Source organism: Carassius carassius, chromosome 35 (assembly GCF_963082965.1).
Source record: "Carassius carassius chromosome 35, fCarCar2.1, whole genome shotgun sequence".
In the NCBI taxonomy this organism is placed as follows: domain Eukaryota; kingdom Metazoa; phylum Chordata; class Actinopteri; order Cypriniformes; family Cyprinidae; genus Carassius; species Carassius carassius.
The window spans coordinates 26,146,152-26,160,832 of record NC_081789.1 but is presented as its reverse complement, the minus strand read 5'-3'; the positions used below and the strand labels follow the sequence as shown (position 1 = coordinate 26,160,832).

Here is a 14,681-nt window from a genome sequence, read left to right as displayed (position 1 = left end):
AGTGCGGCCATTTGAAAGAGTGGCCATGGACATCTTAGAGCTGCCAGCGACATCAAAAGGAAACCGTTATGTGCTGGTTGTTGAAGACTACTTCACTAAATTCGTCAACTTGTATCCCTTACCAAATCAGTCAGCACAGACAGTTGCACATTGTCTGTTTGAGGACTATGTTCTACTTCATGGCGTTCCAGAGACTTTGCATTCAGATCAGGGTCGTCAGTTTGAGGCCGAGGTGGTTCAGACTCTCTGCCATTTGCTGAACATTAAAAAGACTCGCACCACGCCATACCATCCTCAATCAGATGGCATGGTTGAACGCTTTAATCGAACTCTGATTGATCAACTGGCTAAGACACTGTTGACTTATGGTGGGGAATGGGACGAGTATGTGAAGCATGTGGCATTTGCTTATAATACTACCACTCACTCAAGCACTCGTTTCACACCTTTCTTCTTGACCCACGGTCGGGAAGCACGTGTTCCCGCTGATGTGCTGTTACCCTCTCGAGCTCTTGACTCTCAGTTATCGGTATCGCATGCTGAGTTTGTTTCCTCCTTGATGACAAAACTGAACTCTGCCTTTAGCAGTGCACGGATGCACAGTGAGGCAGCCCACGACCGTCAAAAACTGTACCATGATGTTGGCTTGCGTCACCGGCCTTATGATGTAGGTGCCATGGTGTGGCTCCACAACCCGGTGGAGAGTCGCATGAAGCTGGCACCACATTGGTCAGGACCTTATAAAATTGTGCAAGTCATGGACTCATGTGGTGAACTGGGACTGACTTATAGGATTGTAAATCCTTTTGATGCTGGTAAGAGGGCACAGGTGGTGCATTATAATAGGGTGCGGCCATACACATTACCTGTTTCTTCCTTGTCACAGATTCGGACACTGTCCGATGTTCCAGACTCGCAGCCTGAGTCAATTCTCCTGGGGTCTGAAGTTTCAGGTGAAGCAAAGTTTGTTTCACCCCAGAAAGATCTGAGTTCTTTGTCTGACTCGCAGTGTCCAGTTAAAGAGTCTGAGCCAAATTTTCTTGAGACTGGGCGAGTTCGTAGACCTCCTGGTCATTTAAAGGATTTTGTTCTGTATTGAAATGTCTTTTGTGTATGGGTGAGGGTTAGTAAGAATTTTTTTTTCTCTATTGCTGTGCCTCTTGTTCTATAAAAAAAAGAGAGAGAGAGAGAAGGGCAAGCGGTTGAAAAATGAGGAAAAGTTACCATGTGTATATTTCTCTTTCCATATTTTTTTTTATGAGTTGGAGAAAACGAAATCTATATAAAAGGGGAATGTTTTGTTCCTTTCATTGGCTTGTTGCCATCATGTTAAAAAATTTGCTCTGTAATTTGTTTAGTGTATTATTGTACACAGATGTTTATGGTTTCTGAATGTTATTCTGGCACATAAACGGGGACGTTTATTTTGTGAGGGGGGGACATATGTAACAGACTTTATTTGATCCTGTTATATTGCACTAATTCTGGATGTACGGGCGCTCTTTATATGTGTGTGTGTGTAATGCATTTATCCCCTCGGGGCTTGCCGTAGATAGGCAATGGGCATGCGCACTTTTCTACTCTAGAGTGTCGCGGGGTTTTTTTTGGGAAGTTCTCTTTGGTGTGAGGAATAATAAAGTCAAGAAGAGTTCAGACTGTCTCTCGTTTTATTGTTTTCTTATTACTAAGTGTTTAGGCGGACCCTGCATAAACGCTCGGTTACAGTTGCATTAACCCAGTGTAATGTAGAAGTGTACGTTTGTCAACGTTTCTTGCTCGCTTTAACTTATGTGTATGAAGCCAAATGTTCTGCCAGCTAACAGCAGACCTAGCAGCTAGACTAGTTATTCAAAGCTATCTTAACAACCTAACGTTACTTGTCCAGTCAGTGATTACGAGAGATAACCAGGACTTAATTCAAGTCTGTGAGTTGATTAAAGTGAATGTGATTTGAGCATGACTGCACATGAGAGCTTGTTAAGCAATCTAGGAAGCTAATATTATTTTTCTTAATTTGTAATCCTGCACATGGAGAGGAAAATAGGAAAAGGAAAGATCACCGACTTTTTTCAAAAGTAAATTGTGCTTATGTGATAACATGGCTGTTGGGGAAATTGTAGATATCAGGGATGCAAAAACAGTGCGCTTTTCTGCGCCTCCCGCCTAGTGTTTCTTTTACTCTCTATGGTATCTGCAACTTCATCAAATTCTCATCAAATTGTGCTTTAAAAAACTTCCTTTCAATACAGAAAAAAATAAGCTGTAGCTTTTTTCGCCGTCAATACTGCCGACGTTGTCTTTGCTGTATCTGTAGGCTATATATTTATGTTAAACATCCAAATGTAGACTGGTCTGTCTGTCGGCGCACAGAGCCACGCAGTCACAGACAGAAGTTCGTGAACACCGAATTCCCTTGTCTTTCTTATCGGTTTTTGAACGGAAAAAAAATGAACGATGTGTTCGAAAAAATAAGTCAAAGTGCCCATCTCAACGAGTTTCCCCGTAAACGCAGTCAGAGAAAGAAAAGGGATGCGTGTCATTACCGGTATTAGATACATGCATTCGTCTTAAAGGGACAGCAACCCAATATACCTGCAGCTGTTTGTCACCAAAGTTAATCAAACGACAAAAGAGAAAGAGAAAATACACTTTTGTAGCTAAAGATGAACTGTATTAATTATATGAATCATATTTAATGTATACATTGAATGCAGTGTTATTTTACATTTGATTATTCGATTTCTGTAACTTAATACAGTTAATTTACCTGAAAAACCAAAAGCACTGCTTTATTTCACATGTATTTTTGTTCTATTGCATTTATATATGCTTGTATTTTGTTTATTATTTTCTATGCAGAGGCACTAGGCCTGCCCTACAAAATTACTCCAATCATCCTAGAACTTTACAAAAAGAGCTACTCAAATCATCAGCTGAAATTGTTTTCGGGAAGTATTGGAAGGAGTAGTAAAGCAAGAAGAAGCGATAGATAGTTTTTCAGAATTTCATTTTACTCTGTGTCTATATCGGTGGGCCGGGGATGTAAGTATCTAGATATTTGCAGCAGGGCGAGGGCTTCGATTACCTCTCTCTTTTTTGATCGTACATTTATTTGCTAATTAATAAAATTTTTGGGGAACCCCCAAGAGTCCCAAGTCATTTCGAACCCTGCAATAGATCTAATAATCTCAGAACAGACTGTAGTAACTAAATCCATTTCCACCATCTCAAAGTTTGTCCAGCTACGTGTGAATCTACAAGTGAAGAGTCTCCATCCCTCATCATTACAGTCCATTAAGTTCATTATAAAACTACGACTCAAACTTCATAACTGTCTCATCACTGCATGAGCAGAAGTCAAACTGTTTCAGTTCAGAGCGTTGAAGCGATCAAACAGTGAAACTGTGAGTTTGAGCTGAAATCAGATTTGCATTGACAGCTTTAGTGATTCTGATGGTCTCAGAATAGAGCAGCTCCGTCTCCAGAGACCATGTTCAAACCCCAAGAGCTTCAGTTCACATTTACTGCTAAACACAGCTGTTCTCAACTATTACAATCCATCAACAGCAGCTGAAACTTTAGTGAAGGAAGGACACACTGATCAATGATGCAGTCGAACACAAATGTAAGGCGTTCAGAAGCTTTATTGAATGAACAGCAATGGCAGCACATTGAAAGACTGCTTGAGTATTGAGCTGTAAATCAGGAGACTGCTGTGAATCCTGCTGCTCTTCACTGGAGAAACATCAGCACTCGGAGCTCTTGAGGAACGAGGTCTCGTGATCAGCTCCGTCATGTGTTACTCTGCAGACGAAGCGCTCGCCGGCTTCCCAGCGTGCTTTGCTGAGGCTCAGGACGCTGCTGCGGCTGTAGCGTCCGTCCCGCTCGCTCTCTGCGCTGGTCTGAACCCCCTCGGTGACCTCTGACCCGTCCAGCGTCCAGCTCACCTGCGCCCCCTGTGGAGAGTAAGAGCTGAGCAGACAGAGCAGTGCGGCTGAGTCTCCAGAGATCTGCAGAGAAGAGGGAGGCAGCAGAGACACGGAGGGCTGCACTGCGGAACCAGCTGAAACAAAAGATAAAGATAATGCAGACAAAATCACAATCAGCTCATCTTTACTGTAACTCCACATCACATGAATTAAGACAAAATATTCTCCATTAGCTATTAACAATTAAATGTACTGGTAAGAAATGTAAACTACAAAAATTATCATAATTTTAAAAGCAAAAAAATGTCAAATGTTTTTGAAAAACTGTAAATTGGTTAACAGTAAGTTACAGTGAAAAACTGAATATCTAACAGGACATTTCATTATATTTTACAGTAAAATATTGAATGCAGTTTTTGAAAGTGAAAGAACAAATCTGACGATCACAGCTGCTGCTGTTCTTTTTACAGTGTATCAAATACAACATATTGTATAAATATAAATAAGCAAACATGACATACTGTAAAATGTATGCTATTTTTTCTCAATTAAGTAACATTTTAAAAAGATTTTATAAAATATTTCTGACCAAGTGAAAATTGATTTATAAATTTTTTTTTTTTCTTTGTATTGTTTTAAGATTTAGGAAACAAATTGAGCTCTTATTTATATTTTTAAAATAGTCAAAATTCAGGACATTTTCTCATAAAGATAATTATACATTAACGTATAGTTTAAATAATAAATTGTAACATGCTCATCAGCTTAATTTCTTTTTGGCTCATGAAATTACATATATTCTGTCTACAGTATATTATCCATGCACAAATATTTTTTTAAGAAATAACTGAGAATTCATAAATAAATTCCATTAAATAAAATAAAATAAACTGTTAGTATACAAAAATGTGAAATTACTAATGTAAAATAATATGACTTGAAATGGAAAAATATTGAATATGACCAAATATGACTTGTACATAATATAGCAGACAACATTTAATAAATACATCAATAGGTGCAATAAATCAATAAAATAGAAAGAAATTTTACAATAAAATTATAAATATTGTTGCCAAATGTTCTTTAAATAAACTTAAACCTCCTTTTAAAACTGATTATATATTTAAATGAGATAAATTAAGAAAAACTTACTTCTGATAGTCAGTTTAGTTCCTCCACCAAAAGTCCACCACAGTGCTTCATTCTAGTGAAAGCGTCGAACAAAAACCTCCGTCACACTCAAATAAACACAAACTCCAGCAGAGAAAGAGAGAAGAGACTCACACACTGATATCAGACTCAACAGCAGCTCTTCTCAACAGCAAACATGAATTATTGAACTAAAGTGACACAAAAACAGCTTCATCATCTCTAAATGTCCCTTAACTAGGAATTTAATCTAAATAAATCATATAATCAGAAAGTCTCTATACTGATAAATTTTCTTTACACGTCTTAATTTGGCTTTGTAAAAGATCATATATATTTCTTAAAGCAATTTTAATAAGTTCTGATGACCTGTGACCTCTGGAATGACCTTTGTCCCTCATTGAGTTCACAGTGATAAACCTGATTCACTGAATGATTCAACTCTGTCACTGAATCATTAGAAAGACTGCAGTCTGAACCAGAGACTCACACAGAATGATAAATAAATGATTTCCAGATCTAAAGAAGTGAAAACACTCCATTGGATCATGAGACAAACAAATATTTACAGGCTCATTTTTTATCTGCATGTAGGCTTTTTCATGTCTGTTTTCCTCCAGGAGGGTTTTTCCACACACAGAGTCACTTTGCATCGGCACATGCTTCAGCGCTCCGAGTGTTTATAGCGTTCAGACTCAAACACTTTATAACACACTGTTGTTTACCACGGTACAAAACCAGCAAACACAATGAATCTCTTCAGCAGCTTCATCTGGATTCTGACAGCTTTTCTTCCAGGTAACAGAAGAGAAAGATGCTCATTTCTAACTCTTTAATGTTCATTTAATTTGATTAAACACATATATAATCACATATAATGTTGTTGTCAGTGGCATCCAGAGGAATCAGTGTGACTCAGCCTGAAGCTGTGACTGTTTCTGAAGGAGAAACCGCCACTATAGAGTGTAAAACTGATCGAGGAGTAAATGGCTGGGGTTTGTCTTGGTATCAGCAGAAACCTGGAGAAACTCCTAAACTCATCATTTATCTGATAAAAAGTCTTTATGATGAGTATTTCAATCAGTTCAGTGCAAATGGAAAATATAGTGGGACAGATTTCACTTTGACTGTCAGTGGAGTCCAGACTGAAGATGCTGGACTTTATTACTGTCAGAGTGAATACAAGATCAACAACAAGTATGTGTTCACACAGTGATAAAGAGTGGTACAAAAACCTCGGTCAGTCAGAGTGTTTGAACTGATGCTGCAGCTGCTCAGATGAGGATCTGAAACAACATTGTCACACATGCATCTGAAATAAAGTCAACTAAATGAATCCATCACTAAATTATCATAGAGTTCATTGCATTAGTAAAGACCAACCACTAGCAGAGGTGGGTAGTGACGAGTTACATTTACTTTGTTACATTTAATTGAGTAAATTTTGGGGGTAACTAATACTTTTGGAGTATATTGTCTTGATCCCTACTCAGGGAACCATGTTTACATTCGCAACCTGAGACGTTCCCTTTCAAGGGAACTTCAAACTGCATCCTCTAGGGGGCACTATGGGGAACAGTATACCCACGCCACCATGCTGAGGGGAGCGCAGGCCAGAATCATGGCGAGCACTAAGCACCAACTCTACCATTTCCATGGGAGTTGCCCCTGGGATGTTTAGACAGCTGTTTGTGACAGTACACCTTATGGCCAAAGGCCTAAGCTACATACCCAACTTAATTGTTAGGGCCTCAGTCCAGGGTAGAGCTGCAGGCTTGGAATCAGGAAATATTCCTTTAAAGGGATACGGCTAAGAACCTATCATTTTATACCAAGTCTTGCCTGTCACACAGGGGCTACCGCTAGCTTTCGCATAAGCTTGCTGAAAGAGCTGTCTCAACAGTTCTCTAGTAGCAACACCCTGTTTAGATAGGTATCCGAGGATACATTTATCGCTGCTAAACTACCACGAGAAACACCAAAATATCCCCTCATGTTGAGGGAAGTGATGCTTGAAGTGTATAAACAAATACACACTGGCTGAATGGAGTGTCTTGCATGCACAATTTAGAAAGTGCGCAAAGTGTTCATGTGCACACTGACCACTGTTACGCCCTTATTAGGGAGCAACAATGAAGGAGGAGAAAGCGTTTTCAGCGGTTACAATACTCTATTTTCACATTCTCCATAACAAAGACCATCTCTCAAACTCTCGCAATACGCCGCAACGCCGATCAACATCACCGTCCTGGCCAGGGATCGATGTGACTGAAAGGAACGCACCCCAAAAGGATGCCCAACAGGAAGCTCTTATCGATAGGCACACCTGTGCACCGGTGCACCCAATCCGCCCGATTACCTCATAGCTCCGCAGCGCACCTGTAGGAGAAGCACCAACACACCAGACACGGCTGAGAAGATAATACAAAGTACAGCCGTGTCACACTCCCCCACTTAAGAAAGTGTACAATACTTAAGCGTTTATAACCGCACCAACACATCATTTAAACCAACTTGAACCTGTTCACTGCTGCAGTGTTTGCATAGAGAGTGTGTTTAAATGAGCGACACACACTTCAGTGCTCTGTGTGTGTTTATAACTCTGACAAACATCAAACATGATCAACAACTGTTTCTCACTAGAACTGAACCTACAACCAACAGAAATGACTTTCATCACCATATTGATCTGGACTCTGACTGTATTATGTAGAGGTTTGTGTCTGGAAGGATTAATTGTGTTATTAACTTGTTATTTCTATGTTGTGAAGATATATGATTGTAAAAGTGTTTGTGATTTCTGATCTTTCTCATTTGACAGAATCTATTGGGCAGGTGACAGTGACTCAAACTCCCTCAGTGCTGCTCGCTCAAACTGGACAATCAGTCACTGTGACCTGTACATTTAACAGAGATCCAGACTGCTGTTGTAATGGAAAACAGTGTCTCAGCTGGTACTTACAGAAACCTGGAGAAGCTCCTAAACTCCTGATTTATGGAACAAGCAGCCGTCAGTCAGGAACTCCATCTAGATTCAGTGGCAGTGGATCTAACAGTGATTTCACTCTGACCATCAGTGGAGTCCAGACTGAAGATGCTGGACATTATTACTGTCAGAGTTACCATTACATCAACAGTAAAAGTGTGTTCACACAGTGATTGTGAGTGATACAAAAACCTGTGTCAGTCAGAGTCACAGTGACTGAACTGATGCTGCAGCTGATCAAACACTATCACTCACTACTGACACACAGAGACCAAACACAGAACTACACATGAGCTCACAACTGTGTCCAGCACGAAAACAAAAATTTGAATATATATATATATATATATATATATATATATATATATATATATATATAATTTTAATATACATTAAAATCTCATTTATTCCTGTGATGCAAAGCTGAATGTTCAGCATCGTTACTTCAGCCTTCAGTGTCACATGATCCTTCATAAATTATTATTATGTGCTGATTTATAGCCAAAATAGCCAAATTTATTCAAAATAGAAAAATTTTCTAACAATATACACTATTCTGTTCAAAAGCTTGGGGTCAGTACATTTTTATTCTTTCTTTTTTGAAAGAAATTAAAACTTTTATTCAGCAAGGATGTGTTAAATTGTTAAGAAGTGATAGCAAATATTTATATTGTCAGAAAATATTTATATTTTGAATAAATGCTGATCTGTTTTAAAAAAAAAACTTTTTATTCATCAAAGATTCCTGGAAAAAGTATCGCAGTTTCCAAAAAATATTTGGCTGCACAACTGTTGCCAACGTTGATAATTCTAATAATAAATCAGATTAGAATGATTTCTGAAGGATCATGTGACACTTTATACTGGAGTAATGGCTGATGGAAATTTAATGTTTCACAGAAATAAATTATATTTTAAAGTATATTGAAGTAGAAACCATTATTTTATTTTGTAATAACATTTAGCAAGATTAATGTTTTTATTTTGCTCAAATAAATGCAGCCTTGATGAGCATATAGGAGACTTCATTAAAAAACAAGTATATACAGTAAAAAAAGTTCATAGATACAACTAAATGTATTAATGTCCACCACCTTCAAAAACCAGCATCATCATCAAACATCCTTGCATGAAAGTGATTTCTCTGATCCAGTGACAAATTGAGAAAGAATAATGACACTTTCTCAAGAATCATTAGTAAAAAGTAAAAACATGTCATGTTTTCATCTCCATGTGGGAATTTTCATTTCTGAGTGTTAAATTTCACCAAATTCATTTAAACGAGCAGATCATGCTATCAACATGTCAAACCACTGCACGTTTACTGAATCTTCAGATTTTAAATGTTGATTAACAGTCTGACATCTTATAAAACTCTTGACTGTTAAACAAACTCAACATCATAAAAACAGCTGCAGTCCAGTGATTCTCAATGAGCTTTTGTGTGTTTGTGTTTCTCTAATGTGACGATTATAAGAGTCTTATGAAGAAATTAATATGTAGTCAACTCGACTCACTGAAGGAGGGTTTTTCCACAGCGAGAGTCACTTTGCATCGGCACATGCTTCAGCGCTCCGAGTGTTTATAGCGTTCAGACTCAAACACTTTATAACACACTGCTGTTTACCACGGTACAAAACCAGCAAACACAATGAATCTCTTCAGCAGCTTCATCTGGATTCTGACAGCTTTTCTTCCAGGTAACAGAAGAGAAAGATGCTCATTTCTGACTCTTTAATGTTGATTTAATTTGATGAAACTCATATAATGTTGTTGTCAGCAGCATCCAGAGGAATCACTGTGACTCAGCCTGAAGTTCGGACTGTTTCTGAAGGACAAGACGTCACTATAGACTGTAAAACTGATCCTGGAATAGATGGATGGGGTTTAGCTTGGTATCAGCAGAAACCTGGAGAAACTCCTAAACTCATGATTACTGGAGTAAACGATCGCTATGGTAACAGTTTCAGTCGATTCAGTGGGAATGGAGCATATGAAGGGACAGATTTCACTCTGAGCATCAGTGGAGTCCAGACTGAAGATGCTGGACATTATTACTGTATGAGTCGACACTCTATCAGTAGCAACTATGTGTTCACACAGTGATTGTGAGTCGTACAAAAACCTGTGTCAGTCAGAGTCACAGTGACTGAACTGATGCTGCAGCTGATCAAACACTATCACTCACAGAGAAGAAACACAATGTTGAGCTCCATTCTTTTTTTAAGATTATCAAATTTATTTTGATAAAAAAAATTTCTTTTATGGTTTATCTATACTACTTTCCACTCACTAATTTTTCAATCCATGATTTATTTTTATGATGCATAATTTCTTTCTTCTTTCTAATTATATAAAAATAATCAGCAGGACATAAAGATGCAGCTGCTGAATAGTTTATTCATCATTTTTCATCTGATCTTTCCCTACACAGTTAATTCATAAGTTGTCTAAGTCTTATAAAACTATCCCTCAAACTCTAAAACTGTCTCATCACTGCATGAGCAGAAGTGAAACTGATCCAGTTCAGAGCGTTTAATCAATCAAACAGTGAAACTGTGAGTTTGAAGTTTGAATTGTCATGGATAAAAAAAAATATATATATATATATATATATATATATATATATATATATATATATATATATATATATCAGTTTTACACTTGCTAAATGTTAATCTAGCCCATTTAAACGTATTAAATGTGTCTAATATTTGTGAAGTTCATGTTGTTTCATCGTGTGTCTGCAGGTGTTTTTTCATGGTTCACTGAGTTAAGTTTCCTTTTTTTTTTATTTTTTTTTTTATGCGAGATAAAGCGCTAAACCAAAGAAACACCCAATACAAAAATGAAAAAAATGAACAAAGGCATAAAAGTTACAATTGTATGTTATTTATTGACTGAACTGTAATAGAATCATAACTGAATGATAAAGCAGACACATATGTTCTTGTATGAAGCACACAAAGCAGAGCAGATGCAGATGCGAGCGACTGAAGCTGGATGTGGAGAATGAAGGAGTCGCTCATGTGCTGTTAGTCTCCATGTGAGACATGAGTGAGAAGAGCAGCAGATCTACTCTGAACACTGCTGTCTCGTCACGTGTCCAGTGAGCGCAGGCTGGCCGCTCCGTGTGGCCTCACAGCTCACTGAGACGCTCTCCATCCACTCCTGCTCAGAGAGAGTCAGGCTGCTGCTCCAGCTGTACAGACCGTCCTTCTCCAGGAGCCCAGCGCTGCTCTCCTGAGACCTGCTGCTCCCGTCCACCTTCCAGCTCAGGCTCCAGTCTGACGGGAAGCCCTTGCTGGCCACACACACCAGTGTCGCTGTCTTCTTTGAGGAGATCTCTGCACTGGAGGGCGGCAGGACGCTCACTTTAGGACGAGTGACGCCTGACAAACACACAACAGTCACCTCAGACAAGAACAAAGCTTTTCTCTACTTTCATGTTCATATATATATATATATATATATATATATATATATATATATATATGTGAACAATTAATACAGTGTTAGCTTTATTACTCATTTTAGCAACATTTAACTGCTAGTCATCTGAATTATTTGTTACAAAACTTGTGATCAGCAAAGCAATGAAAGTTTGGTGAAATATATTGATTTGAAGACACATTTCTTCACAGAGACACAACTTCAATGACGGTCCCTTTGATTAAAATCATTAAAGATCAGATGTGGAAACAACATAATAGAAAATCGTTAATTTTTGGATGGCAGCATGAGAAAATTGGGTACAAAATTTTAAGTTTTGGTACTTAATTTAACAAATATAAAAAATACAATAAAGCAAAAATAATTTCCAGATTGAAAATATCTGCAGGCTTTACTTGAAAATGAACACACTAATCTGAAAATATACGTTTAATTACTGTCATAAATTTTCAAGTAAAATGAAAATGATGTCATAATGACAAACTAATGTAAATTTTATTTCAGTGCACCTTTTTAACATTTAGAATTTAATTATCAAAGAAGAAAAAAGAGCTGAAGCTCTGAAAAGTCATCAAATTAAGTTGAAATAACAGAAATGATTATAGTTCACTGGATGAAAACAAAAATTCCATGACAATCAAAACCATCTTTACAATGTTAAACATTCAGTGTGAACTAAAAATACAAATATATAAATATAAAAATACATAAAAGAGCATGCATAATTTCTATAGCGTAACAAAGTGTTTCTCAGTCAGTTGTTGTATTAATAATATGAAATGATGATTGACTTACTGCCAACATCCAGTTTGGTGCCGCTGCCGAAAGTCCACCACAGTGATACAAACTAATAGAGCAGCTGAACAAAAACCTCCTGAACGCTTCACTAACTGAACAAACACACATCAACTGAGTCTCCAACAAACACATCACTCACAGCAGACATCACCTGCATTTACTTCATCTGCTTTGCAGTCTGTCTTATTACTAAAACATCAACCTCAATTATTGAAAGAAATTCACTTTTATATCAAGTGTGACGTGACTCACAATCAAACTCAGTTGATTCAGTGACTGACAGAGACACGTGTGATGATCCTCATGTCTGTAAAAGGACATGTCTGCAGGACATCCATGGATTTGACATCAAAAGAGTAAGGTTAATGTACTAAAGTTGGTCTTGAAGATGTTTTCAGAATTAAAGTGAATGATACGGTTTTTTAATAGTTTGGCTAATAGAAGACGTTCAGTAATTGTTTTTTATTTCAGGCCTTTGACTGAGACTGAGCGACTGTCTCCAGGTAAATGATGTGAGTGTGTTTGCATATTGATCAGATGCTTCAGTGCTCTGAGAGTGTTTATAGTGCTGTGAGTTTAACACTTCATCACTGACACACACAACAATCTTCATCAACATGACCTTCATCATCATCTTCATCTGGACTCTCACAGCGTTTGCTCAAGGTTTGTGGAGCACAAGTTTGATATCAATTCATTTCTTCAAGTATATTGTCAAAGTTTTGAGTTGATTTTCTTCTTGTTGTGTGTTTCAGAGTGTAGAGGACAGATCAGCGTCACTCAGAGTCCCTCAACGACAGCAGCTCAACCAGGAGAAACAGTGAAGATCAACTGTAGAACCAGCAGAGATGTGTATTACAGTAGTGGTTATCATTATTTAGCCTGGTACTTACAGAAACCTGGAGAAGCTCCTAAACTCCTGATTTATTATACAAGCACCCTCCAGTCAGGAACTCCATCTAGATTCAGTGGCAGTGGATCTAACAGTGATTTCACTCTGACCATCAGTGGAGTCCAGACTGAAGATGCTGGACATTATTACTGTCAGAGTTTACACTATATCAGTAGTAGCTGGGTGTTCACACAGTGATTGTGAGTTGTACAAAAACCTCTGTCAGTCAGAGTCACAGTGACTGAACTGATGCTGCAGCTGCTTAAAGGAGGATCTGAAACAACATCATCACACAAACATCTAAAATAAAAACATATAAATGAATCTGTCACTCTTAAAGAGGTCAAAGCATTAGTCGAGAGAAACATCTAGACACAAGTCCATCAGTGTCTCTGCAGAGTCTCTATCAGACACACAAACACACAGACTCTTTCTTTCCTCATATATTCATACACTGTGTATGAAAATTAAATGTGTTGGAAATTGGACCGATTGAATCTGTGCAGCTTTTACAGATTATGTACTTTTAAAAATCAGAGACACGACTGAGATCTGGGTGATTTCAGTTTGTCTAGTGTCACATGAGCTCATCAAACTGTCATCATCATGTCTTGAACTGATAAGATCAAGATAAGAATTGTAGTTTACAGTTTTACCTGAACTTTTAGCCATTTTTGTTGAACTTATTCATAAAACTATGCAAAAGTATGAACATGGCTGTTGGGGAAATTGTAGATATCAGGGATGCAAAAACAGTGCGCTTTTCTGCGCCTCCCGCCTAGTGTTTCTTTTACTCTCTATGGTATCTGCAACTTCATCAAATTCTCATCAAATTGTGCTTTAAAAAACTTCCTGTCAATACAGAAAAAAATAAGCTGTAGCTTATTTTGCCGTCAATACTGCCGACGTTGTCTTTGCTGTATCAGTAGGCTATATATTTATGTTAAACATCCAAATGTAGACTGGTCTGTCTGTCGGCGCACAGAGCCACGCAGTCGCAGACAGAAGTTCGTGAACACCGAATTCCCTTGTCTTTCTTATCGGTTTTTGAACGGAAAAAAAATGAACGATGTGTTCGAAAAAATAAGTCAAAGTGCCCATCTCAACGAGTTTCCCCATAAACGCAGTCAGAGAAAGAAAAGGGATGCGTGTCATTACCGGTATTAGATACATGCATTCGTCTTAAAGGGACAGCAACCCAATATACCTGCAGCTGTTTGTCACCAAAGTTAATCAAACGACAAAAGAGAAAGAGAAAATACACTTTTGTAGCTAAAGATGAACTGTATTAATTATATGAATCATATTTAATGTATACATTGAATGCAGTGTTATTTTACATTTGATTATTCGATTTCTGTAACTTAATACAGTTAATTTACCTGAAAAACCAAAAGCACTGCTTTATTTCACATGTATTTTTGTTCTATTGCATTTATATATGCTTGTATTTTGTTTATTATTTTCTATG

At 37.7% G+C, this 14,681-nt stretch overlaps 1 long non-coding RNA gene and 5 gene segments (V, D, J or C); 4 read left to right on the top strand and 2 right to left on the bottom strand.

Annotated features, from left to right (window-relative positions):
* Positions 1-3,626: 3,626 nt before the first annotated feature.
* LOC132116426 (uncharacterized) lies at positions 3,627-5,282 on the bottom strand. The gene is made up of 2 exons (XR_009425634.1): positions 5,085-5,282; positions 3,627-4,063 (listed from the first exon to the last, which is right to left on the bottom strand). It is a non-coding gene; the product is annotated as an uncharacterized LOC132116426 (long non-coding RNA).
* Positions 5,283-5,830: 548 nt separating this feature from the next.
* LOC132115820 (Ig kappa chain V region 3381-like) lies at positions 5,831-6,297 on the top strand. The segment is given in 2 exon segments: positions 5,831-5,879; positions 5,972-6,297. Coding segments are annotated over 2 exon segments (375 nt in total).
* A 1,368-nt stretch (positions 6,298-7,665) lies between these two features.
* LOC132116400 (immunoglobulin kappa variable 4-1-like) lies at positions 7,666-8,256 on the top strand. The segment is given in 2 exon segments: positions 7,666-7,796; positions 7,903-8,256. Coding segments are annotated over 2 exon segments (435 nt in total).
* Positions 8,257-9,672: 1,416 nt separating this feature from the next.
* Positions 9,673-10,276, top strand: LOC132115775 (Ig kappa chain V-III region VH-like). The segment is given in 2 exon segments: positions 9,673-9,767; positions 9,848-10,276. Coding segments are annotated over 2 exon segments (375 nt in total).
* Positions 10,277-10,939: 663 nt separating this feature from the next.
* Positions 10,940-12,639, bottom strand: LOC132115819 (Ig lambda chain C region-like). The segment is given in 3 exon segments: positions 10,940-11,459; positions 12,316-12,367; positions 12,571-12,639. Coding segments are annotated over 3 exon segments (438 nt in total).
* A 131-nt stretch (positions 12,640-12,770) lies between these two features.
* On the top strand, positions 12,771-13,510 carry LOC132116409 (immunoglobulin kappa variable 4-1-like). The segment is given in 2 exon segments: positions 12,771-12,984; positions 13,074-13,510. Coding segments are annotated over 2 exon segments (384 nt in total).
* The last annotated feature ends 1,171 nt before the right edge of the window (positions 13,511-14,681 follow it).